Source organism: Tribolium castaneum, chromosome 7 (genome assembly GCF_031307605.1).
Source record: "Tribolium castaneum strain GA2 chromosome 7, icTriCast1.1, whole genome shotgun sequence".
NCBI lineage: Eukaryota > Metazoa > Arthropoda > Insecta > Coleoptera > Tenebrionidae > Tribolium > Tribolium castaneum.
In genome coordinates this window covers 2,497,483-2,524,105 of record NC_087400.1, presented here as the reverse complement: position 1 = coordinate 2,524,105, position 26,623 = coordinate 2,497,483, and the positions used below count along the sequence as shown (strand labels likewise).

The following is a 26,623-nucleotide window of genomic DNA, read 5'->3' as shown; positions in this document are numbered from 1 at the left end:
GTCACGAAAAAATTGAAATTAGAAAAAAGGAGGGAACCACAAAGGATTGCATACGTAAGTATGCAAAATTTCAGTTCATTGGGACAACGAGAACCCTTTCAAATTTGGCCCCAAAAATATGAAACAGACAGACATACAACAAAGCAAGTTAAATAAAAGCTTAAAAAAACAATCACAATACTGTACTTTAGTTTTTTTTACTCGGTTTTCGTCTCGGGGATAAAAATTGCTTTGTTAATTGTTTAACCCATTCATTAAAAAAATAAGTATGAAATATATAAAAATGAAGTGGTCACGAAAAAATTGAAATTAGAAAAAAGGAGGGAACCACAAAGGATTGCATACGTAAGTATGCAAAATTTCAGTTCATTGGGACAACGAGAACCCTTTCAAATTTGGCCCCAAAAATATGAAACAGACAGACATACAACAAAGCAAGTTAAATAAAAGCTTAAAAAAACAATCACAATACTGTACTTTAGTTTTTTTTACTCGGTTTTCGTCTCGGGGATAAAAATTGCTTTGTTAATTGTTTAACCCATTCATTAAAAAAATAAGTATGAAATATATAAAAATGAAGTGGTCACGAAAAAATTGAAATTAGAAAAAAGGAGGGAACCACAAAGGATTGCATACGTAAGTGTGCAAAATTTCAGTTCATTGGGACAGCGGGAACCCTTTCAAATTTGACTTCAAAAATATAAAACAGACAGACAAACAACAAAGCAAGTTAAATAAAAGCTTAAAAAAACAATCACAATACTGTACTTTAGTTTGTTTCTTCACTTGGTTTTCGTCTCGGGGATAAAAATTACTTTGTTAATTATTTAACCGATTCATTAAAAAAATAAGTATGAAATATATAAAAATGAAGTGGTCACGAAAAAATTGAAATTAGAAAAAAGGAGGGAACCACAAAGGATTGCATACGTAAGTATGCAAAATTTCAGTTCATTGGGACAACGAGAACCCTTTCAAATTTGGCCCCAAAAATATGAAACAGACAGACATACAACAAAGCAAGTTAAATAAAAGCTTAAAAAAACAATCACAATACTGTACTTTAGTTTTTTTTACTCGGTTTTCGTCTCGGGGATAAAAATTGCTTTGTTAATTGTTTAACCCATTCATTAAAAAAATAAGTATGAAATATATAAAAATGAAGTGGTCACGAAAAAATTGAAATTAGAAAAAAGGAGGGAACCACAAAGGATTGCATACGTAAGTGTGCAAAATTTCAGTTCATTGGGACAGCGGGAACCCTTTCAAATTTGACTTCAAAAATATAAAACAGACAGACAAACAACAAAGCAAGTTAAATAAAAGCTTAAAAAAACAATCACAATACTGTACTTTAGTTTGTTTCTTCACTTGGTTTTCGTCTCGGGGATAAAAATTACTTTGTTAATTATTTAACCGATTCATTAAAAAAATAAGTATGAAATATATAAAAATGAAGTGGTCACGAAAAAATTGAAATTAGAAAAAAGGAGGGAACCACAAAGGATTGCATACGTAAGTATGCAAAATTTCAGTTCATTGGGACAACGAGAACCCTTTCAAATTTGGCCCCAAAAATATGAAACAGACAGACATACAACAAAGCAAGTTAAATAAAAGCTTAAAAAAACAATCACAATACTGTACTTTAGTTTTTTTTACTCGGTTTTCGTCTCGGGGATAAAAATTGCTTTGTTAATTGTTTAACCCATTCATTAAAAAAATAAGTATGAAATATATAAAAATGAAGTGGTCACGAAAAAATTGAAATTAGAAAAAAGGAGGGAACCACAAAGGGTTGCATACGTAAGTATGCAAAATTTCAGTTCATTGGGACAACGAGAACCCTTTCAAATTTGGCCCCAAAAATATGAAACAGACAGACATACAACAAAGCAAGTTAAATAAAAGCTTAAAAAAACAATCACAATACTGTACTTTAGTTTTTTTTACTCGGTTTTCGTCTCGGGGATAAAAATTGCTTTGTTAATTGTTTAACCCATTTATTAAAAAAATACTTATGAAATATATAAAAATGAAGTGGTCACGAAAAAATTGAAATTAGAAAAAAGGAGGGAACCACAAAGGATTGCATACGTAAGTATGCAAAATTTCAGTTCATTGGGACAACGAGAACCCTTTCAAATTTGGCCCCAAAAATATGAAACAGACAGACATACAACAAAGCAAGTTAAATAAAAGCTTAAAAAAACAATCACAATACTGTACTTTAGTTTTTTTTTCACTCGGTTTTCGTCTCGGGGATAAAATTGCTTTGTTAATTGTTTATAAAAAATACGTATGAAATATATAAAAATGAAGTATTCACGAAAAAATTAAAATCAGAAAAAAGGAAGGAACCACAAACGAATGCATACGTAAGTATGCAAAATTTCAATTCATTGGGACAACAGGAACCCTTTCAAATTTGGGCCCAAAAAAATGAAACAGACATACAGACAACAAAGCAAGTTAAATAAAAGTTTTTAATTATTGTAGTTTCCAAAAATATTTCGTTTTAGTTTTTTTACTTTATCTCAAAAATTGTATTAATTTGTTGGTTTTGTGCCTCATTCCGCCCCTGTTTCCGCTCCACGTGACCCTTTGGGTTAATCTCGCGGTAACACTATTTGACAGATGGCCAACTCGGACGTTGCGTGTAAACTCAAAGGGTGAATTTAATTTTAATTTTTTTTTCGGTTTGCATATGTCAGGAAGTCAGTGATTTTGCTCGTGCGGTCAATTAATTAGGGTTGGTTTGGCCGTTAATTTAGCCAACAAAATCATCTACTGTGTCACATCTAAAACGGTTCCACTAAAAATCCATTGAGTGTGACTTGTTGCTAACATATGCCAACAATTGGCAAAGTGTGGCCTTTTTCTTACCACAACGAATCAGAAATTACATCACAACTTGCCTTTTTCTTCGGTCCAATGAACCTTTTTTAATCGAGTTAATTTGATGACTTGCAAGTTTGCGATCAGAACCGTGATTATTTTAACCCGGAGTTAACCGGAACCGAATTTTCCGGTTGTGACAACTTTGCAAAAAAACGCGGAGAAAATAAATTCTTGGAAAAAATACGCCCTCGTATTTTTTACGTCATTTACAGTTGTTTGGGCAAATTTGGACCAAAAACAATCTGTTTACTGTCAGATAAGTGTTATCAATTGCTTGTTTGATCATTGGCAATAATTACGACTTGTTTCATGGTTTTATTATCGTTCTTTGTATGAGAAACCACAACCGGAATCGGTTTTCCAGTCTTTGTTCCCGAAAAGTTTTAAGAATTTTTTACCAAAAATTCCGGTTTTGCGGTCGAAAATCTGCGTTTTTTCACCGAAAAGGGTCGAGGGCCAGGTGGTGATTTTGGCTTAATTGGGCAATTAAGGGACCATGAAGCACTGTCACGAATTTCGAGTCTTGATTGTATCGCTCTCTGTAATGCAGGTTTGACCTGAGAGTTCAACAAACAACAAGAAGAAAATTCGTGACTGGCTTTTTTTCGAGTCATTGAGGGTGAATTTTTAATACATGGACTAGATGTCTAGTGAGATTTCATATTTTTCAAAACAGTGGCTTCAGATATCTGGGAAATGTTATTTCAAATCTCGCGTTACTTTGCGAGAATTTAAACACGCAATAATTTCCTGCAAATTCATCGAATTACCCACAATTTGAAAGGGAATGCTTGGAACGTAATCTGAGTTAACTTTCACGGAAAATTTTAATTCGAGACAAATCATAAAGGTAAAGAAAATGTACACAAATTTAAAAAAAAATGATGACACAATCGAATCTGTGAAGCATTTCAACTTTCGTCGATGACCTAATTTACACTAATCGGTTTATAGGAATGCAAATTGAATCGTTAACTGAAAAATTTTTTTCTTGAATTGAAAGTGAAACTTATTCATAATATGAACGTAAGCAACGTAAGTTGCAAATTATTTTATTTTTGCAAAAAATTATTGAAAAATCATTATTTTTGTTTATTTTTTTTTTAAATTATTGACTAAATATGGCCGAAAAAATTACCTAATTTTGTTTAAAATTTGCTAAAAACGATCTAAAAATGATATTCTTTTTATAATAATAATAATAATAATAATAATAATAATAATAACACTTTATTTGTAAAAACAAACAAGCGGACTTTAGAATTTTTTATGAAATTTTAGTCAAACAGCTCAAAAATTATTGTTGTTCATTATTATTGTTTTTTTCAATTCCTAAATTTCTCCCGAAAAATATTTTATAAATAAACAAAAAAGTTATTTTTTATAATTTTATTATATAATAATTTATTATTTTTACCTTTTTTCGAGAATTTTCAAAGACAATTTTCAGTCAAAAAGTTTAAAAATTCGCCAAAGTTGGCAAAAAATCACTTAAGACATGATTTGTTTTTTTTTTCGATAGATTACTTTTGTTTTTGTGTGAAAAACTCACTTATTTTAAAAAAAAAGTGTTCAAAAATTGATGATATTTTGATACTTTTTTTCGAAATTTTGGGCTTATTTATGGTGTGCCTTTTTGCGGTAAACTCATTTTTTGCGAAATTTTGCAAAAAAATTGCTCAGTTACGTCGACAATTACGTTATTTTGAGCCAAAACTATATAATTTTTTGCTTTTTGTGGACTTTCAGGCATGATTTCACTACAAGAGGCCAAAAAATCACAAATAATTAGGCAAACAATTTTTAATGAATAGTTTAAAATCATTAACTTTGCCTTTTTCAAATTTTCAAGAAAATTTTTTACTTAGAAAGCTCGATTTTCATACAAAATATTGCTCAAATTGATCTAAAATTAATCATTCAAGTTCGTAAATGGCATTATTTTTACATTTTTCGAGAATTAAGCGCAATTTTTAACAAAAAAATAGCATTATTTTCGAGTTTTTCGTTAGATTAATATTGTTTTGGAGTGAGAAACTGCCATATTTTGGGAAATTTTCTCAAAAAATGACTAAATTACAGCAAAATTGATTGAGAAACTCAATTTTTTTGAATTCCTTGTTATAAAACGCGTCAAAAAATCACAGAGAAAAATTGAAAATGACATTATTTTGGTCTTTTTCGTTAGATTTTATGTTTTTGAGTGAAAAACTCCCTGATTTTGTCAAATCTTGCCAAAAATGATCAAATTACAGCGAAATTTATGACATTTTGGGCTTATTTATGGTGTGCCTTTTTGCGGTAAACTCATTTTTTTGCGAAATTTTGCAAAAAATTGCTCAGTTACGTCGACAATTACGTTATTTTGAGCCAAAACTAAATAATTTTTTGCTTTTTTTGGACTTTCAGGCATGATTTCACTACAAGAGGCCAAAAAATCACAAATAATTAGGCAAACAATTTTTAATGAATAGTTTAAAATCATTAATTTTGCCTTTTTAAAATTTTCAAGAACATTTTTTAGTTAGAAAGCTCGATTTTCATACAAAATATTGTTCAAATTGACCTAAGACTAATCATTCAAGTTTGTAAATGGCATTATTTTTACATTTTTCGAGAATTAGGCACAATTTTTAACCAAAAAATAGCATTATTTTCGAGTTTTTCAGTAAGAAACTCACATATTTTGGGAAATTTTCTCAAAAATGACTAAATCACAGCGAAATTGATTGAGAACCTCAATTTTTTCGCGAATTTTTTGTTATAAAACGCGCCAAAAAATCACAGAGCAAAATTGAAAATGACATTATTTTGGTCTTTTTTGTTAGATTTTATGTTTTTGGGTGAAAAACTCCCTGATTTTGTCAAATCTTGTCAAAAATGATCAAATTACAGCGAAACTCGTGGCATTTTGAGCCTATTTTTAGAGTGCCTATTTGCCAATAACTCTTTTTTTTGCGAAATTTTGCAAAAAATTGCTCAGTTACGTCGACAATTACGTTATTTTGAGCTGAAACTATGTAATTTTTTGCTTTTTTTTTATTTTCAGGCATAATTTCACTACAAGAGGCCAAAAAAATCACAAATAAAGGTCGAGGTCATATTATTTTGGCCTTTTTGTTGGATGTGTCTCATTTCAAAAATTTTTGAAAAATGGCAAAATATGAGTGAAATTTTAATCAAACACTTATTTTGTGCTAACTTTCGTCGACTTTGGCACGAAAATAAAAATCAATTTGAAGTTTTTTATACTTATGTTGTTTATTAAACACCTCCCTCGCCTTCGCCTCGTGCTGTAAGCGCATGCGCAGTCCACAGCACGCGTTTTTGCGCCTACTAGAGAGGGGGACAAACGCACCTCAGCTCCCCTACTTCTCTCCACACACTTTACTCTCGTTCAACTCGCGAGTGATTCCGGTATTATCCCGAAAATGCCGCTCCGGTGAATAAAAAGTGCACGTGATGGTGGATTTAAAAGGTGAAACGGTGCCAATAACACCGAAAAAATCGCGTGGAATTTCAATGACAACAGTCAAAAATTGGCTAATGCCCGAACGGAAAACTCAAGACACGCCGAAATTTCAACGAATGCCTGAAAGTTTTCTCCGGTCGATCCGGAGGCGTTCTTTGAGGGTGAAAAGAACGAAGTCGTTGGTCTTACCGGAGAAAAGAAAGTCCGGTGAGTGTGTGGATAGAGATGCCACTCCGGTGTGTGTTTTTTTGCGAGGGAAATCGGTGAAAGTTAGCGCCAGGATGGTTATTATCTACCTGTTGGTTGTAACGACGCAGAAATTGGTGTCACGTGTGTGTTTGTGCCAAATTTTGTGGTTTTGTGGATATGTGAGTGAGAATAAATTGCGAGAAGTTGGCACCAAGTGGAAAAATTGTGAAGGAAATTGCCAAATTTTTTCTTGTTTAACAAAAATATTTTCAAACTAAATTTTGTTTGGACACCAAAAATAAAAAATAAAACAATTTTTCAAAAAAGTGTATTTTGAGGCTAATTAACTAGTAACTGAAATTTTTTAAAGGAAATGAAGTAAAAAATATTACCGTTAAAAACTTCCTTTGAATGATTTTTCAAAATTTTGACCAAAATTTTTCTGAAAACAGTAATTTTGAAGTCATTTTTTGAACAACTAGTGACGGGTTTAAAAAAAAAGAATAAACAGAGGAAATATAATTTTTGAGACCGGATTTTCCAAATAATCATAATTCGTGAATTTTCATTTTTTAGTTAGAAAATTTGGTCAAAATTTTAAATTTTTGACTTTTGAGTTAATGATCAATTAAAAAAATTACTCCGGAAAACGCTGAGCTTTATTAGATTACTTTTAAAAATTTTGGCTCAAATTTAGAGAGGGAGTGAGTTTCATTATTTTGAAAAAAAGATGAAAAGACACTAAAAACCGAACTAAAAATTTTTCTGAATCTATACATTTTTTTGCGAGAAATACGCTGAGAAGAATTTCCGAACTTTTTTCAAAAGTAATTTTGAGTGATTTTTTGAAATAATTGTGGAGAATTTTGAAGGAAATCAACAACAAGGCAGTGAAAAATTGCGCTTTTTCTGAAAATTCTTATGTACAAAGTTTTTTTTCTTAAAGAGAAAAATATACAAATCGGTAAAATTTAAATTAATAACGAATTTTCAAACTAATCAACTCGTTCATTGGAAAGGAAGTTGCTATTTTTAAAAAATTAAAGCTTTTTTAGTAAAGAAAACGATAAAATTTTGATTTTTGTAAATTTTGGCTTAGATTGGAGTCAAAGCAAACGATTTTTTGAAAAAAAAATATTGTTTTGGAAATTTTGTATTTGGTTTTGGAAATAAACTAATTCAAAATATTTAAAAAAATAGCCAATATATGTTTTTTTTTTGGAAAGTATTGTCAAAATTTGCTGTTTTTATCATTTTGGAGCTGAAACATATTTAGTTCAGAAAACGGTAAATTTTGCTTCAAATGCCTTTTTTCCAAATTTTGACTTTGGTTTTTGAAACTAAATTTTTTGCTTTAATTTTGAAAATTAATTTAACAAAATTTAACGATTTTTTGCACCAAAAATTGAGTTTTTAATGCCCTTTTTTTTACAGTTCGAATTTTTTGAACTTACGGCTAGTTTTTCAGTGTAAGTTTCCACATTCCATATTGACAGATAACGAATTTCTTGTCAAAATCTCATTCAGAGGGGGAATAAATTAAATAAGCCCACAGATTTTGGGCGGTTGTCTTAGCAACGCCATAAACAAAGGGCCCTAACACGGTTTCGCTTTAATTTGAATTCAGGAAGTAATTATGGCCACAGGGGTTACATAATTGATTTTTTTCTCAATTGAAAAACATTAGTTTTAATGGATTTTTAACTACTGAAAAATTACAGTAACGTTCTCTTATTTTATTATAATATCAAACAAAATCAGACTGTAAAACACCATTGGCGACATTGTTATCACTTGGTGATACGACGTAACGATAATGTAATAATAGAACGGTACTCGGGTTTGTCTTGTGGGTCGTTGAAACGAGGCCGAGGCAAATTTTCAAATTCTTGGAAAGCGAAAATTGCTATTTATATTTTTCACTCAGAAATTGGGATTATTTGCGCAAAGTCTTCGATAGTAGAAGAGCAGCTGTCGTAACTTTACTTCACTATTGTGCTATTCATTCGAGTCAGCTGCTGCTGAGGAGGAACATCTCGAAAAAAATTTTAGTTCGATGAACTTGAAGAATTTTTTCTTCTTGCCGTTTCCGTTTCCGTCACAGGTCGAAATGATCGGTGTTTAATACACCTTGTCATTGCTTCCGGCTAGTGAATATTATTTCAGGAAATGCAAGACTCGGACAGGAAATTAAATATTCATTATAAAAGCCGGTGTCGTGTTTCAATTGAAATGTGCCTCAAGTCGTAATTCTACAGTTGGCAAGACTGTTATTTCGCTGCTGACAGGTTGATTTGCTGCCGCTTTCCACGCAACTAGCTTGCAAATATTTTTTATTTTTAATCTTTCAGAAAATCGCAAAAACTACAATTTGGTCAAAATTTCATCAAAAAATTGCAAAATCTACAACTAGATTCTTAAAAAATAGTCATTTTTTTAGTCTTTCATTTAATTCAGCTATTTTTTCTTTATTTTTAACTCATAGTTAATTTTTGATTTCAATTAGTTTTCAAAAGTATATTAAGTATATTAATTTATAGAAGTGCCATTAATTTAATCTGCAATTTTACGTTATATGGGCGTACTTTTTATTTAAATTTTCGTTTATTGTGACTTTGAGAATTTTTTTTTTTTTGGTAGGTAGGTAAGTAAATTTTTTGGCCAAGTTGTTTTTTTACACAATTTTGTCTTAATTTGGACAAAAGTTTGATCAGCGCTAGATATTCAAGGAATAAAAAGCGCTACAAGTCGTTTTTCGTCATTTTCTTACTTATTACACATTGCAAAAATAAAAATTGACCAAATTTTGTCTAATATCTCCAAAACTACGAATCGTACAACAAAAATAAATACAGATTCGTAATCCTTGGACGATTTTACGTCAGATAGGCATACTTTTGACTTAAATTTGCGCTTATTGTAGCCTCGACATTTTTTTTATTAGTAGGTGAGTAAGTAAAAATTTGGACCAATTTGTTTTTTCCGGATTATTTGCACACTTTTGCGTCAATTTGCTCAAAACTTCCGCCAGCTATAGATAATCACATTATAAAGGGCGCTACAGATCGTTTTTGGTCAATTTTTTATTATTTATTTATTTATTTATTTATTTATTACTTTTACCTGACCTGACCTGACCATATTTTGCCTAATATCTCCAAAACTACGAATCGTACAACAAAAATAAATACAGATTCGTAATCCTTGGACGATTTTACGTCAGATAGGCATACTTTTGACTTAAATTTGCGGGTATTATGACCTTGACATTTTTTTATTGGTAGGTGAGTAAGTAAAAATTTTGACCAATTTGTTTTTTTCGGATTATTTGCACACTTTTGCGTCAATTTGCTCAAAACTTCCGCCAGCTATAGATAATCAAGTTATAAAGGGCGCTACAGATCGTTTTTGGTCAATTTTTTATTATTTATTTATTTATTTATTTATTACTTTTACCTGACCTGACCTGACCATATTTTGCCTAATATCTCCAAAACTACGAATCGTACAACAAAAATAAAAACAGATTCGTAATCCTTGGACGATTTTACGTCAGATAGGCATACTTTTGACTTAAATTTGCGGGTATTATGACCTTGACATTTTTTTATTGGTAGGTGAGTAAGTAAAAATTTTGACCAATTTGTTTTTTTCGGATTATTTGCACACTTTTGCGTCAATTTGCTCAAAACTTCCGCCAGCTATAGATAATCACATTATAAAGGGCGCTACAGATCGTTTTTGGTCAATTTTTTATTATTTATTTATTTATTTATTTATTACTTTTACCTGACCTGACCTGACCATATTTTGCCTAATATCTCCAAAACTACGAATCGTACAACAAAAATAAAAACAGATTCGTAATCCTTGGACGATTTTACGTCAGATAGGCATACTTTTGACTTAAATTTGCGGGTATTATGACCTTGACATTTTTTTATTGGTAGGTGAGTAAGTAAAAATTTTGACCAATTTGTTTTTTTCGGATTATTTGCACACTTTTGCGTCAATTTGCTCAAAACTTCCGCCAGCTATAGATAATCAAGTTATAAAGGGCGCTACAGATCGTTTTTGGTCAATTTTTTATTATTTATTTATTTATTTATTTATTACTTTTACCTGACCTGACCTGACCATATTTTGCCTAATATCTCCAAAACTACGAATCGTACAACAAAAATAAAAACAGATTCGTAATCCTTGGACGATTTTACGTCAGATAGGCATACTTTTGACTTAAATTTGCGGGTATTATGACCTTGACATTTTTTTATTGGTAGGTGAGTAAGTAAAAATTTTGACCAATTTGTTTTTTTCGGATTATTTGCACACTTTTGCGGCAATTTGCTCAAAACTTCCGCCAACTATAGATAATCAAATTATAAAGGGCGCTACAGATCGTTTTTGGTCAATTTTTTATTATTTATTTATTTATTACTTTTGATTGTTTGGAAAAATTACAATCGACCACATTTTGCCTAATATCTCCAAAACTACGAATCGTACAACAAAAATAAAGACAGATTCGTAATCCTTGGACAATTTTACGTCAGATAGGCATACTTTTGACTTAAATTTGCGGTTATTGTGACCTTGAGAATTTTTGTATTGGTAGGTGAGTTAGTAAAAATTTTGACCAATTTGTTTTTTTCGGATTATTTGCACACTTTTGCGTCGATTTGCTCAAAACTTCCTCCAGCTATAGATAATCAAATTATAAAGGGCGCTACAGATCGTTTTTTGTCAATTTTTTATTATTTATTTATTTATTTATTACTTTTACCTGACCTGACCTGACCATATTTTGCCTAATATCTCCAAAACTACGAATCGTACACAAAAATAAATACAGATTCGTAATCCTTGGACAATTTTACGTCAGATAGGCATACTTTTGACTTAAATTTGCGCTTATTGTAGCCTCGACATTTTTTTTATTAGTAGGTAAGTAAGTAAAAATTTGGACCAATTTGTTTTTTCCGGATTATTTGCACACTTTTGCGTCAATTTGGTCAAAACTTCCGCCAACTATAGATAATCAAATTATAAAGGGCGCTACAGATCGTTTTTGGTCAATTTTTTATTATTTATTTATTTATTTTTTACTTTTGATTAATTGTAAAAATTACAATCGACCACATTTTGCCTAATATCTCCAAAACTACGAATCGTACAACAAAAATAAGAACAGATTCGTAATCCTTGGACGATTTTACGTCAGATAGGCATACTTTTGACTTAAATTTGCGGGTATTATGACCTTGACATTTTTTTATTGGTAGGTGAGTAAGTAAAAATTTTGACCAATTTGTTTTTTTTTCGGATTATTTGCACACTTTTGTGTCGATTTGCTCAAAACTTCCGCCAGCTATAGATAATCACATTATAAAGGGCGCTACAGATCGTTTTTTGTCAATTTTTTATTATTTATTTATTTATTTATTTATTACTTTTGATTGATTGTAAAAATTACAATCGACCACATTTTGCCTAATATCTCGAAAACTACGAATCGTACAAAAAAAGTAAAGACAGATTCGTAATCCTTGGACGATTCTACGTCAGATAGACATATTTTTGATTTAAATTTGCGATTATTGTGACCTTGACAATTTTTTATTAGTAAGTGAGTAAGTAAAAATTTTCACCAATTTGTTTTTTCCGGATTATTTGCACATTTTTGCGGCAATTTGCTCAAAACTTTCGCCAGCTATAGATAATCCAATTATAAAGGGCGCTACAGATCGTTTTTGGTCAATTTTTTATTATTTATTTATTTATTTATTACTTTTGATTGATTGTAAAAATTACAATCGTCCACATTTTGCCTAATATCTCCAAAACTACGTATCGTACAACAAAAATAAAGACAGATTCGTAATCCTTGGACGATTCTACGTCAGATAGACATATTTCCCCCATTAATTATTGGTTATTGTGACCTTGAGAATTGTTTTTCATTGATTATCAAAAAAAAAATTCTCCCAGTGTTTTTCCCGGATTATTTGCACAGTTTTGCCCCGATTGCAACGAAATTTTCACTTGAACTAGATAATTACGTGGTAAAGACGTCTACGTATCGTTTTTGCGCTTAATTTCTAATTTAATTGCATCTAAAAATATATACAAAGTTTGCTAAATTTTGGATTCGCGTTTTAACTTTTAACAACGAATTAAATTTTAACAAAGCTTTCGATTCTCATTAGCTCGACTAATTACCGTTTTGCTGACACAGTAATTATTGATACCTTGACTTGAAGCTAGTTTTACTGTTATTAATTGCTGTCAAATAAAAATCGTTCGGTTTATTTTGTTATTATTATTACAAAAATCGGACGCAATGACCGTGACTGTGAACTGAATCGAACAAAAACGTGATGTTTTTTTTTTCAATTATTTATTTATCTGTGACCTTGCCACTAAATTTAAACATGTATCGAATTTGTTTATCATTGAACTGCTTATCCTTGTTATCATCAATAATAAAGATACGAAAATTTAATAATTTAATGTCGGTTTAAATTAAATAAAAGTCACACACACACACACCTGTCCCATATGGGTAGAGACGGTTACCTATTAATTGATTTGAATTTTTTAATTAGTTGTATACAGGGTGAGGTATTAAATACCGGTCTAAAGAACAGTTAAGTAAAGGAACACCTGAGGGGACTGGAACAGCTCAAGCATGTCTGTAATTACCATTCTAGTGATTTTATCGGAACAAATGAACCGGAAAGTGTGATAAACTGATAAATGATAAGTTAATTCGTGGAGAAAAAGGGTCAAAGTTTTTGTTGAATCATGGCAAAAAAATACGAATTTGTTTTTTTAGTTGCAGATTTTTTTGTAAATAGCCAAAAATGTCATAATTTTTTTAAAAGAGATAATTGATCATAAATAACCCAAGGGTGCGATTTTTTAGTGTTTTTGAATGTTTTTATATGTGTTTAATGTAATTATGTAAAAAAATAATTGAATATAATTTTTCGAAAAATTTTTGACTGCACTTATTTTGGCGCTGTTTTCTGTGGATTTTGACTTTTTTCGTCGTTTTTTTTTGCAGATTCCTTCGTGAATAGCCAAGAATGGACGTTATCACGTACCGTTCCGGACCTGCGGTTGGGCATCGTCGGCTCCTTATCATCCGGAAAGTCCGCCCTAGTCCACCGCTATTTGACCGGATCTTACATGCAGGAAGAGTCACCGGAAGGAGGACGTTTCAAAAAGGAAATACTCGTCGACAATCAAAGCTACCTTTTGTTGATACGAGACGAAGGCGGACCTCCGGAACTACAGGTATTTTAGACCCAGTGCAGCTTCCCCCAGATTGAATTATTAATGGATTAAGTCGAACGACCCTTATTCTGCGACCGGTCGCCGTAATATCCTTGTATTTTATTAAGGAGTTTGCGTGATGTTGCGTGTTATTTAGGTAAAGAACGGCAGGTTTGTCGGCGACGAGCGAGGCGCCAGAGAGACTACAAGGAGTAATAATGATAATGTGAAATATTCATTGAAATGGGGGAAAAATACGGACACAGTGTGGCAATTTTTACTATTATTTGCGCAATTCTCGTTGAAATACGACGAGATTTTGACTCATTTTTGACCATTTTTGGCGAAAACGCGCTACTAGTCGCTTTTTTTTTGTTTGAAAAATATTTTGGGCAATATCTCAAAAACTACAAGTCTTCGATTGGAAATGTAGGCAGATTTGGAATGCCCTGACAATTTTACGTCGGATAGCAATAATTTTGATCAAAAAAATCGATTATTGTGTCTTTGACAATTTTTTTAATAACAGGTAGGTAAGTAAAAATTTTGGCAAAGTTGTTTTTTCGGGATTATTTGTACAGTTTTGTCCCAATTTGGACAAAATTTTGGTCAGGAGTAGATAATCAAGTAATACAAAGGGCTACGAGTCGTTTTTGGTCAATTCCTGCTTTTTTGATTTTTTTTACTTACTGCTGATGGATTGAAAATATCAAAATCGTCCATATTTTGGCTAATATCTGGAGAAATACCAATCGTATAACAAAAATGAAGACAGATTCGTAATCTCTGGACAATTTTACGTCAGATGGATTTATTTTTTTTTATAAATTTTCATTTATTGTGACTTTGAGAATTTTTTATTGGTAGGTAGGTAAGTAAATTATTCTGGCCAAGTTGTTTTTTTACACAATTATTTACACAATTTTGTCTTAATTTGGACAAAAGTTTGTCCAACGCTAAGACAATGAAGTAATAAAAAGCACTACAAGTCGTTTTTCCTCATTTTTTTTACTTATTACTGATTGAAAAAATAAAAATTGACCATATTTTGTCCAATATCTCCAAAACTACGAATCGTACGATAAAAATAAAGACAGATTCGTAATCCTTGGACGATTTTACGTCAGATAGGCATACTTTTGACTTAAATTTGCGATTATTGTGACCTTGACATTTTTTTATTGCTAGGTGAGTTAGTAAAAATTTGGACCAATTTGTTTTTTCCGAATTATTTGCACACTTTTGCGTCAATTTGCTCAAAACTTCCGCCAGCTATAGATAATCAAGTTATAAAGGGCGCTACAGATCGTTTTTGGTCAATTTTTTATTATTTATTTATTTATTTATTACTTTTGATTGATTGTAAAAATTACAATCGGCCACATTTTGCCCAATATCTCCAGAACTACAAATCGTACAACAAAAATAAAGACAGATTCGTAATCCTTGGACGATGCTACGTCAGATAGACATATATTTGACTTAAATTTGCGATTATTGTGACCTTGACATTTTTTATTGCTAGGTGAGTTAAAAAAAATTTGGACCAATTTGTTTTTTCCGGATTATTTGCACACTTTTGCGTCAATTTGCTCAAAACTTTCGCCAACTATAGATAATCAAGTTATAAAGGGCGCTACAGATCGTTTTTGGTCAATTTTTTATTATTTATTTATTTATTACTTTTGATTGATTGTGAAAATTACAATCGACCACATTTTGCGTCATATCTCCAAAACTAGAAATCGTACAACAAAAATAAAGACAGATTCGTAATCCTTGGACGATTCTACGTCAGATAGACATATTTTTGACTTAAATTTGCGATTATTGTGACCTTGACATTTTTTTATTGCTAGGTGAGTTGGTAAAAATTTGGACCAATTTGTTTTTTCCGAATTATTTGCACACTTTTGCGTCAATTTGCTCAAAACTTTCGCCAACTATAGATAATCAAATTATAAAGGGCGCTACAGATAGTTTTTGCTCAATTTTTTATTATTTATTTATTTATTTATTTATTACTTTTGATTGATTGTAAAAATTACAATCGACCATATTTTGCCCAATATCTCCAGAACTACAAATCGTACAACAAAAATAAAGACAGATTCGTAATCCTTGGACGATTCTACGTCAGATAGACATACTTTTGACGTAAATTTGCGGTTATTTTGACCTTGAGAATTTTTTTTATTGGTAGGTGAGTTGGTAAAAATTTTGACCAATTTGTTTTTTGCGGATTATTTGCACACTTTTGCGTCAATTTGCTCAAAACTTCCGCCAGCTATAGATAATCAAATTATAAAGGGCGCTACATATCGTTTTTGGTCAATTTTTTATTATTTATTTATTTATTTATTTATTTATTACTTTTGATCGATTGTGAAAATTACAATCGACCACATTTTGCGTCATATCTCAAAAACTAGAAATCGTACAACAAAAATAAAGACAGATTCGTAATCCTTGGACGATTTTACGTCAGATAGGCATATTTTTGACGTAAATTTGCGATTATTGTGACCTTGACATTTTTTTATTGCTAGGTGAGTTAGTAAAAATTTGGACCAATTTGTTTTTTCCGGATTATTTGCACATTTTTGCGGCAATTTGCTCAAAACTTTCGCCAGCTATAGATAATCCAATTATAAAGGGCGCTACAGATCGTTTTTGCTCAATTTTTTATTATTTATTTATTTATTTATTTATTACTTTTGATTGATTGTAAAAATTACAATCGACCATATTTTGCCCAATATCTCCAGAACTACAAATCGTACAACAAAAATAAAGACAGATTCGTAATCCTTGAACGATTCTACGTCAGATAGGCATATTTTTGACTTAAATTTGCGGTTATTTTGACCTTAAGAATTTTTTTTATTGGTAGGTGAGTTGGTAAAAATTTTGACCATTTTGTTTTTTGCGGATTATTTGCACACTTTTGCGTCAATTTGCTCAAAACTTCCGCCAGCTATAGATAATCAAGTTATAAAGGGCGCTACAGATCGTTTTTGGTCAATTTTTTATTATTTATTTATCTATTACTTTTGATTAATTGTAAAAATTACAATCGACCACATTTTGCCTAATATCTCAAAAACTACAAGTCTTCGATTGGAAATGTAGGCAGATTTGGAATGCCCAGACAATTTTACGTCAGATAGCAATAATTTTGATCAAAAAAATCGATTATTGTGTCTTTGACAATTTTTTTAATAACAAGTAGGTAAGTAAAAATTTTGGCAAAGTTGTTTTTTCGGGATTATTTGTACAGTTTTGTCTCAATTTGGACAAAACTTTGGTCAGCAGTAGATAACCAAGTAATACAAAGGGCTACGAGTCGTTTTTGGTCAATTCCTGCTTTTTTGATTTTTTTTACTTACTGCTGATGGATTGAAAATATCAAAATCGTCCATATTTTGGCTAATATCTCGAGAAATACCAATCGTATAACAAAAATGAAGACAGATTCGTAATCTCTGGACAATTTTACGTCAGATGGGTTTATTTTTTTTTATAAATTTTCATTTATTGTGACTTTGAGAATTTTTTATTGGTAGGTAGGTAAGTAAATTATTCTGGCCAAGTTAATTTTTTACACAATTATTTACACAATTTTGTCTTAATTTGGACAAAAGTTTGACCAACGCTAAGATAATGAAGTAATAAAAAGCACTAAAAGTCGTTTTTCCTCATTTTTTTTTTTACTTATTACTGATTGGAAAAATAAAAATTGACCATATTTTGTCCAATATCTCCAAAACTACGAATCGTACGATAAAAATAAAGACAGATTCGTAATCCTTGGACGATTTTACGTCAGATAGGCATATTTTTGACTTAAATTTGCGATTATTGTGACCTTGACATTTTTTTATTGCTAGGTGAGTTAGTTAAAATTTGGACCAATTTGTTTTTTCCGGATTATTTGCACACTTTTGCGTCAATTAGCTCAAAACTTCCGCCAGCTATAGATAATCAAGTTATAAAGGGCGCTACAGATCGTTTTTCGTCAATTTTTTATTATTTATTTATTAATTTATTACTTTTGATTGATTGTGAAATTTACAATCGACCACATTTTGCCTAATATCTCCAAAACTACGAATCGTACAACAAAAATAAAGACAGATTCGTAATCCTTGGACGATTTTACGTAGACAGGCATATTTTTGACTTAAATTTGCAATTATTGTGACCTTGACATTTTTTTATTGCTAGCTGAGTTAAAAAAAATTTGGACCAATTTGTTTTTTGCGGATTATTTGCACACTTTTGCGTCAATTGGCTCAAAACTTCCGCCAGCTACAGATAATCAAGTTATAAAAGGCGCTACAGATCGTTTTTGGTCAATTTTTTATTATTTATTTATTTATCTATTACTTTTGATTAATTGTAAAAATTACAATCGACCACATTTTGCCTAATATCTCCAAAACTACGAATCGTACAACAAAAATAAAGACAGATTCGTAATCCTTGGACGATTCTACGTCAGATAGACATATTTCCCCCATTAATTATTGGTTATTGTGACCTTGAGATTTGTTTTTCATTGATAATTATCAAAAAAAATAATTCTCCCGGAGTTTTTCCCAGATTATTTGCACAGTTTTGGCCCGATTGCAACAAAATTTTGACTTGAACTAGTTCATGACGTGGTAAAGACGTCTACGTATCATTTTTGCTTAATTTCTAATTTAATTGCATCCAAAAATAAATACAAAGTTTGCTAAATTTTCGATTCTCGCAAAATTATTAACGTGGTGCATTCGAGATGCACCGGCGAGAAACGGGGGCGATCTATCGATTCTGAAACAGAAAATTTCCAACAAGGACGCCGCTAGAAAGAAAGAGGACGAGGCGTCGCGGCGCTTGCAACCCCTAGCTTTTGTCGAGCTTGCCTCAGTTGGGGTTTAGCCACCTGATGGACGGGTTCGTGTAGGTGGTGCAGGGGGTGAAAGGAGCGTGAATGAGGTATTTTAACTGTTTAAAAAAATTTACAAAAAGAAATAATTAGTTTTGTAATTGCTGTTTTTTTTTTGGTTTTTTTATTATCTAATTGTTGTGTTGTTAAACGACCCCAGCCTTCCAGTTTTAAGGTAATTGGGTTCTTGTTACCGATTTTACGACCGTTGCCCTAACGTAAACTTTGACCCTTTAACCCTCTTGCACTTTAGTTCCGTCTTTCAGGAAAGTTGCAACGAAAAATGACAAACAGAAAGCTACAAAGTTCACTGATCTCTTTCCCCCTTATCTCGTTTTTCGTAAATTTGCGCGTCTGTTAGGCGCCATTTGTTCCGGGTTTCACATTCTCCGGTCAGACGATTGTAAACAAACAACTCCGGGAGGTGGGGGCCGGATTTTTCCGGTCACATAATACAATTAAAAAAAATCGAAAAAAATTTTTTTTCTTTGTTCCAGTTCACCGCATGGGTGGATGCTGTGATCTTCGTTTTTAGTCTAGAAAACGAATCTTCATTTAACGCCATCTACAACTATTACACGAAGATGTCTCATTATCGGAACTCAGCCGAGATTCCACTCATCTTAGTTGGAACGCAAGGTAAACGCTAATTAACGTCTGGTCATTATGTCAAGGGTGACGTTAAGTGGATTTTTAATTGGGTAATTAGAGCCGGAATTGCGTTTTTCCGGGCTTTACCGGAAACCCGATCCGGAAATTTCATAAACAAGGAAAAACACTTGAGTTTTTTTCGCTATATTTTTTTTATTTTGAGTATATGTCCCGTTATCTCGCAAAGTAAGCGCCCCAGGACAAAAATAGGCGCAGCTTCGGAATCTTTGGACAATTTTACGCCGGATGGACTTAATTGCGTCCAAAATTTTTGGTTTTTGTGACTTTGAGAATTTTTTGTTCAATTGAAAAGTAAAATTTTTGGCCATATTTCGTATTTTTTGAACAAATTTCGGTCAGTGGTTGGTAATCGAGTAATATAGAGCGCTATTAATCGTTTAATAAGTTATTATTGATTTTTGTTATTTTGTTAGGAACAATAATTAATTGTCGAGCCAACTTTCCAAAACCTCATTCCAACATCCATTCACAAACAAATTTTCCATCAAAGAAAATCCTCTCGGATTTTAATTAACTCTCGTCTCTCGAGTCGATTCGAATTCGATTTATTTCTTTATTCCAGATGCAATAAGCGAGAATAATCCGCGAGTAATCGACGATTCTCGAGCTAGGAAACTGGCTAACGACCTGAAGAGGTGTTCTTACTATGAGACTTGTGCCACCTACGGACTCAATGTTGAACGAGTCTTTCAAGACGGTAAGTAAAAAGTAAAAGAGTTTTTCGTACTAAAGCGATAAAGCAATCAGTCGCAAAATATGTTCACCAAAGTGGCGAAACGGTTGTTTCGCAGGAGATTTAAGCGGAAATTGTCTAGTAAGTCTTTTATTTTTTATTTAAAAAAATTATAATTGTCGAGCCAGTTGGTCGACGTTAATTTGGTTTTGAGAATATTTTTTTGAAAAATCGAAAAATTTTAAAAACTAGGTATTTTAGAGCACAAACAGTGACAGATTTGGAATCCTCTGACAATTTTACGTCGAATAAATATAATTTTGAGAAGAAAATTGCGTAATTGTGACCTTGAAAATTTTTATATTGGTTGGATAGTAGGTAAAAACTTTAACAATGTTGTTTTTTTCGGATTATTTGCATAATTTTTGTCCGATTGACATAAAATTTTGCCCAGAAATAGATAATTGATAGGTAAAGAGGGCTACAGGTTGTTTTTTCCACTTTTTGTTTTGTTTTATTATTGGAAAAATCGAATTATTATGGAAAAATTCAAATTGACTAAACATTGTCTAATAACTCCAAAACTACGAATCGTAGAACAAAAATGAAGACAGATTTGGAATCCTTGGACATTTTTACGTCAAATGCACATTATTTTCACATAAATACTTGGGAATTGTGACCTCGGGATTTTTTTAATTACTAGGTAGCCAAGTAAAAATTTTTGTCCAAGTTGTTTTTTCGGGATTATTTGCACAATTTTTCCTCAATTTGGACAAAACTTTGGATAGCGATGGGTAATCAAGAAACAAAAAGGGCTACAAGTTCTCTTTGTTCAATTTTTATTTTTTTAATATTGTTTTTCTATTTATTATTTTTGGTAGACTACTTAAACTAAAATCGGCTATACTTTGTCTAATATCTTCAAAACTACTACTCGTACGATAAAAATGAAGACAGATTTGGAATCCTTGGACCCCTGTACGTCAAATGGACATTATTTTCAGATAAATACTTAAGAATTGTGACCTTGGGAATTTTTTAATTACTAGGTAGCCAAGTAAAAATTTTTGTCCAATTTGTTTTTTCGGGATTATTTGCACAATTTTTCCCCAATTTGGACAAAACTTTGGATAGCGATAGCTAATCATGAATCAAAAAGGGCTACAAGTTCTTTTTGTTCAAGTTTTCTTTTTTTAATATTTTTTTTTCTATTTATTATTTTTGGTAGACTATTTAAACTAAAATCGGCCATACTTTGTATAATATCTTCAAAACTACTACTCGTACGATAAAAATGAAAACAGATTTGGAATCCTTGGACATTTTTACGTCAAATGGACATTAATTTCAGATAAATACTTAGGAATTGTGACCTTGGGCATTTTTTAATTACTAGGTGCCAAGTAAAAATTTTTATCCAATTTGTTTTTTTGGGATTATTTGCACAATTTTTCCTCAATTTGGACAAAACTTTGGATAGCGATGGCTAATCAAGAAACAAAAAGGGCTACAAGTTCATTTTGTTCAATTTTTATTTTTTTAATATTGTTTTTCTTTTTATTATTCTTGGTAGACTATTTAAACTAAAATCGACCATACTTTGTCTAATATCTTCAAAACTACTACTCGTACGATAAAAATGAAGACAGATTTGGAATCCTTGGACCCCTGTACGTCAAATGGACATTATTTTCAGATAAATACTTAAGAATTGTGACCTTGGGAATTTTTTAATTACTAGGTAGCCAAGTAAAAATTTTTGTCCAAGTTGTTTTTTCGGGATTATTTGCACAATTTTTCCTCAATTTGGACAAAACTTTGGATAGCGATGGCTAATCAAGAAACAAAAAGGGCTACAAGTTCATTTTGTTCAATTTTTATTTTTTTAATATTGTTTTTCTATTTATTATTCTTGGTAGAGTCTTTGAAGTAAAATCGGCCATACTTTGTCTAATATCTTCAAAACTACTACTCGTAGGATAAAAATAAAGACAGATTTGGAATCCTTGGACACTTTTACGTCAAATGGACATTATTTTCACATAAATACTTAAGAATTGTGACCTTGGGAATTTTTTAATTGCTACGTGGCCAAATAAAATTTTTTGTCCAAGTTGTTTTTTCGGGATTGTTTGCACAATTTTTCCTCAATTTGGACAAAACTTTGGAGAGCGATAGCTAATCAAGAAACAAAAAGGGCTACAAATTCTTTTTGTTCAATTTTTATTTTTTTAATTTCGTTTTGCTATTTATATTCTTGATAGACTATTTAAACTAAAATCGCCCATACTGTGTTTAATATCTTCAAAACTACTACTCGTAGGATAAAAATGAAGACAGATTTGGAATCCTTGGATAATTTTACGTCAAATGGATATAACTTTGACATAAATAGTTGGTAATTGTGAACTTGAGACTTTTTTTATTGGTAGGTGGACATGTGAAAATTGTGTTCAAACAGTTTTTTCCGGATTATTTGCACAATTTTGCCACAATTTCGTCGAAATTCCGGTGAACAATAGCTAATCAAATAATAAAAAGGGCCATGTGTTGTTTTTGGTCAATATCTTTATTAATTTTTTGTTTATTTTTGATAGATTGCAAAAATAAAAATCGACCTTATTTTGTCCAATATCTCCAAAACTACCAGTTGTACAACAAAATTGAAGACATATTCGGAATCTCTGGACAATTTTACGTCAAACGGCCACAATTTTGACACAAATAATTGGTACTTGTGACCTCGAGTTTTTTTTTGATAGGCAGACAAGTAAATTTTTTGACCAATTTTGCACAATTTTGCCTCAATTTCGCCAAAACTTGGGCTGTAGAGCTACAGGGTGTATCATTTGTTCCAGCGTGTCAAAAAATCGTCCAACAGCGCCTATCCGTATCAACAACATGTCTCACGCCTACAAATTCGCGCCCCTCAACCCCCAACAACCATTTCCATCCACCCCAACGCCATCTACCAACCACTCAACCAAATAATGTTTTTTCCCAAATGTCACCTAGTCATACAATCTCCTCCCATAAAGACTTGCACTCGTTAGGTTCGCGTCAAGTCCACACTCTCTCCTCCTCCACGCATTACCTCCACAAATCATCCGACGAGAAATGGAACTCCTCCTCCTCCACACTCAGTCATGGCTCCTCCCAAGCCCTCGTAGTACAAACGGAAAACAACAACGTGACCAAATTCGCCACGCCCCATCCAATCGACAACATCCAACCAAAAGACTCGAAAGACTTGCCCACGCCCAGTTCCACCCCCACCACCGCTCGAAAGAGTAGGCGGCGGTCGAATTTGTTCACGCCCTCGAAAAAAGGGGACGATAAGTTGAAAAATGTGGGCGATTTTGGGAGTGGGAGGGCGATTCCCCTCAAACAGGGCTATCTTTATAAACGTAGCAGTAAACCGTTGAATAAAGAATGGAAGAAAAAATACGTGACTTTGTGTGATGATGGGCGTTTGACGTACCATCCCAGCCTACATGATTACATGGACGATGTTCATGGTAAAGAGATTTCGCTCCAATATGTCACTGTTAAAGTACCGGGACAGAAACCAAGAGGGTCAAAATCCATAATCACAGTGGCTGGGACCCATAATGGTTCGAACAGTATTAACGAAGGGTTGGGTGGCTTGTCCTTGGGTGGGAAAGATAAAAGGACGACGGAAAAAGTACTGATGAGTGCGTTCGAAACGGTGAAGGATCCCAGTTCGAAGTATGGACAAGTGAGTGGGGATGAAGGGATGGTACTGTCCAATAGTAGTTCGTTTGTTAATGGGGATGGGATTAAGACGGAAACGCCCAATGTCAAGAAGAGGCACAGAAGAATGAAGAGTAGTGGGGTGAAGAGTTCGGAGTATGATGGTGGGTTTTTTCACGTTTCGTGCATTTTTTTTTGTGGCCTTAGGGTTGCCAAAAATGCAAAATAATTTTTTTAACATAAGATAGAATCAAAATCAGTCCAAATTAATTTTTTCCCGATGAAAAAAACCAAAACAACGGCTGAAATACTCGGATATGGTCCTCCGAGCCGGATAAAAAATGCAATTTTTTCAGATCCGGACGGTTACGAATTTTTTATCGTGTCATTGGACAACAAACAATGGCATTTTGAAGCGTCAAGTTCGGACGAACGTGACGATTGGGTCGCTGCAATAGAACAACAGATTTTGAATTCACTGCAATTGAACGAATCATCCAAAGGCAAAAAGCAAAACAATCCAATGGAAGCTGCAACAATACAATCAATACGTAGTCGTGTACCTGGAAACGGTTTTTGTGTCGACTGTGATGCCACTAGTAAGTCACCACTCACTTGATTTAAAAAAAAAAATTAAAAAAAATTATACAGATCCGGACTGGGCAAGCCTGAACCTCGGCGTCCTCATGTGCATCGAATGCTCGGGGATTCACCGTAATCTCGGATCTCATATTTCTAGAGTTAGGTCACTTGATTTGGACGAATGGCCGTAAGTTTTTAACTTTAGCAGCCACGGTGTGTGTTAAAAAATATTTTACAGGGCCGGACATTTGAGCGTAATGTTGGCCATCGGTAATACGTTAGCGAATTCGGTGTGGGAATGTCGAACACAGGGCCGGACTAAACCAACGCCTACTTCGAGTCGTGAGGAGAAGGAGAGGTGGATTAGGGCGAAATATGAAAGTAAGGAGTTTCTTCCGCCGCCTAACACCACAATGCCTTTAGGGCAACAACTGGTCGATGCTGTCTGCAGTTCAAACATGAAGGCAATTATTCATGTCTTGGCGATGGCTAACACGGAACAAGTCAATACAACGGTGGCCCCAAGGGACCTAAGGACGCCCCTGCATTTGGCCTGCGCGATGGGCAATTTGGCCGTTGCGCAGTTGCTCATTTGGGTGAGTTTTATCGTAAAATTAACCCAAAAATTGCGCAAAATGTGCGTTTTTCCTTCTATTATTTTTGGCTTTTTATGCCCACTTTAATGCACTAGAATGTGTCCAAATTCAAGAACTACACAAAATAGTAGAAATTTCGTGTTTTTCCATTTCATTTTAGCGAAATCCCATTAAAAAAATGCATTTTTAAAAAAATGATGGATGCACCTGAAATTTTGCATACATACGTAATTTCCATAAAATGACAAGAATATTAATAACATTACCAAATTTTGAGCAAAGTTTGTCAAAAATGAGCCAAAAATCAAGTTTTTGAACTGTTCTAGAGTTTTTCTGTAAATTAACAAAACTGACGGATGCACCTGAAATTTTGCATACATACGTAATTTCCGTAAATCGACAATGATATTAATAACATTGCTAAAATTTGAGCTAAGTTTGTCAAAAATGAGCCAAGAATCAAGTATTTGAACTGTTCTAGAAATTTTTTGTAAATTCCCAAAACTGATGGATGCACCTGAAATTTTGCATACATACGTAATTTCTGTAAAATGACAATAATATCAATAACATTACTAAATTTTGCGCTAAGTTTGTCAGAAATGAGCCAAAAATCAAATTTTTGAACTGTTCTAGAGTTTTTTTGTAAATTAACAAAACTGATGGATGCACCTGAAATTTTGCATACATACGTAATTTCCGTAAAATGGCAATAATATTTTTAACATTACTAAATTTTGAGCTAAGTTTGTCAAAAATGAGCCAAAAATCAAGTTTTTTAACTCTTCTAGAGTTTGTTTGTAAATTAACAAAAAAAGTTTTTTAACTCTTCTAGAGTTTGTTTGTAAATTAACAAAACCGATGGATGCACCTGAAATTTTGCATACATACGTAATTTCCGTTAAATGACAATAATATTAATAACATTACCAAATTTTGAGCTAAGTTTGTCAAAAATGAGACAAAAATCAAGTTTTTGAACTGTTCTAGAGTTTTTTTGTAAATTAACAAAACTGATGGATGCACCTGAAATTTTGCATACATACGTAATTTCCGTAAAATGACAATAATATTAATAACATTACTACATTTTGAGCTAAGTTTGTCAAAAATGAGCCAAAAATCAAGTATTTGAACTGTTCTAGAGTTTTTTTGTAAATTCCCAAAACTGATGGATGCACCTGAAATTTTGCATACATACGTAATTTCCGTAAAATGGCAATAATATTAATAACATTACTAAATTTTGAGCTAAGTTTGTCAAAAATGAGCCAAAAATCAAGTATTTGAACTGTTCTAGAGTTTTTTTGTAAATTCCCAAAACTGATGGATGCACCTGAAATTTTGCATACATACGTAATTTCCGTAAAATGGCAATAATATTAATAACATTACCAAATTTTGAGCTAAGTTTGTCAAAAATAAGCCAAAAATCAAGTATTTGAACTGTTCAAAAGTTTTTTTGTAAATTAACAAAACTGATGGATGCACCTGAAATTTTGCATACATACGTAATTTCCGTAAAATGACAATAATATTAATAACATTACCAAATTTTGAGCTAAGTTTGTCAAAAATAAGCCAAAAATCAAGTATTTGAACTGTTC

At 32.2% G+C, this 26,623-nt stretch overlaps 1 protein-coding gene across 3 annotated transcripts in view; it reads left to right on the top strand.

The window, feature by feature from the left end:
* The window catches only part of CenG1A (Centaurin gamma 1A), a 56,348-nt gene that overhangs the window by 28,029 nt on the left and 1,696 nt on the right, over positions 1-26,623 (top strand). The window contains exons 1-8 of one of the 3 annotated variants that reach the window (XM_064357779.1): positions 6,290-6,580; positions 13,632-13,864; positions 19,274-19,415; positions 20,011-20,145; positions 22,983-24,002; positions 24,195-24,437; positions 24,490-24,607; positions 24,659-25,016. In XM_064357779.1, coding sequence (XP_064213849.1) covers positions 6,364-6,580; positions 13,632-13,864; positions 19,274-19,415; positions 20,011-20,145; positions 22,983-24,002; positions 24,195-24,437; positions 24,490-24,607; positions 24,659-25,016 — 2,466 coding nt within the window. In that variant the 5' untranslated portion in view covers positions 6,290-6,363. Of the gene's footprint in view, positions 1-6,289; positions 6,581-13,631; positions 13,865-18,708; positions 18,827-19,273; positions 19,416-20,010; positions 20,146-22,982; positions 24,003-24,194; positions 24,438-24,489; positions 24,608-24,658; positions 25,017-26,623 lie in introns of those variants that run through there. The other 2 variants (XM_064357780.1, XM_064357781.1) reach the window with 2 other exon arrangements.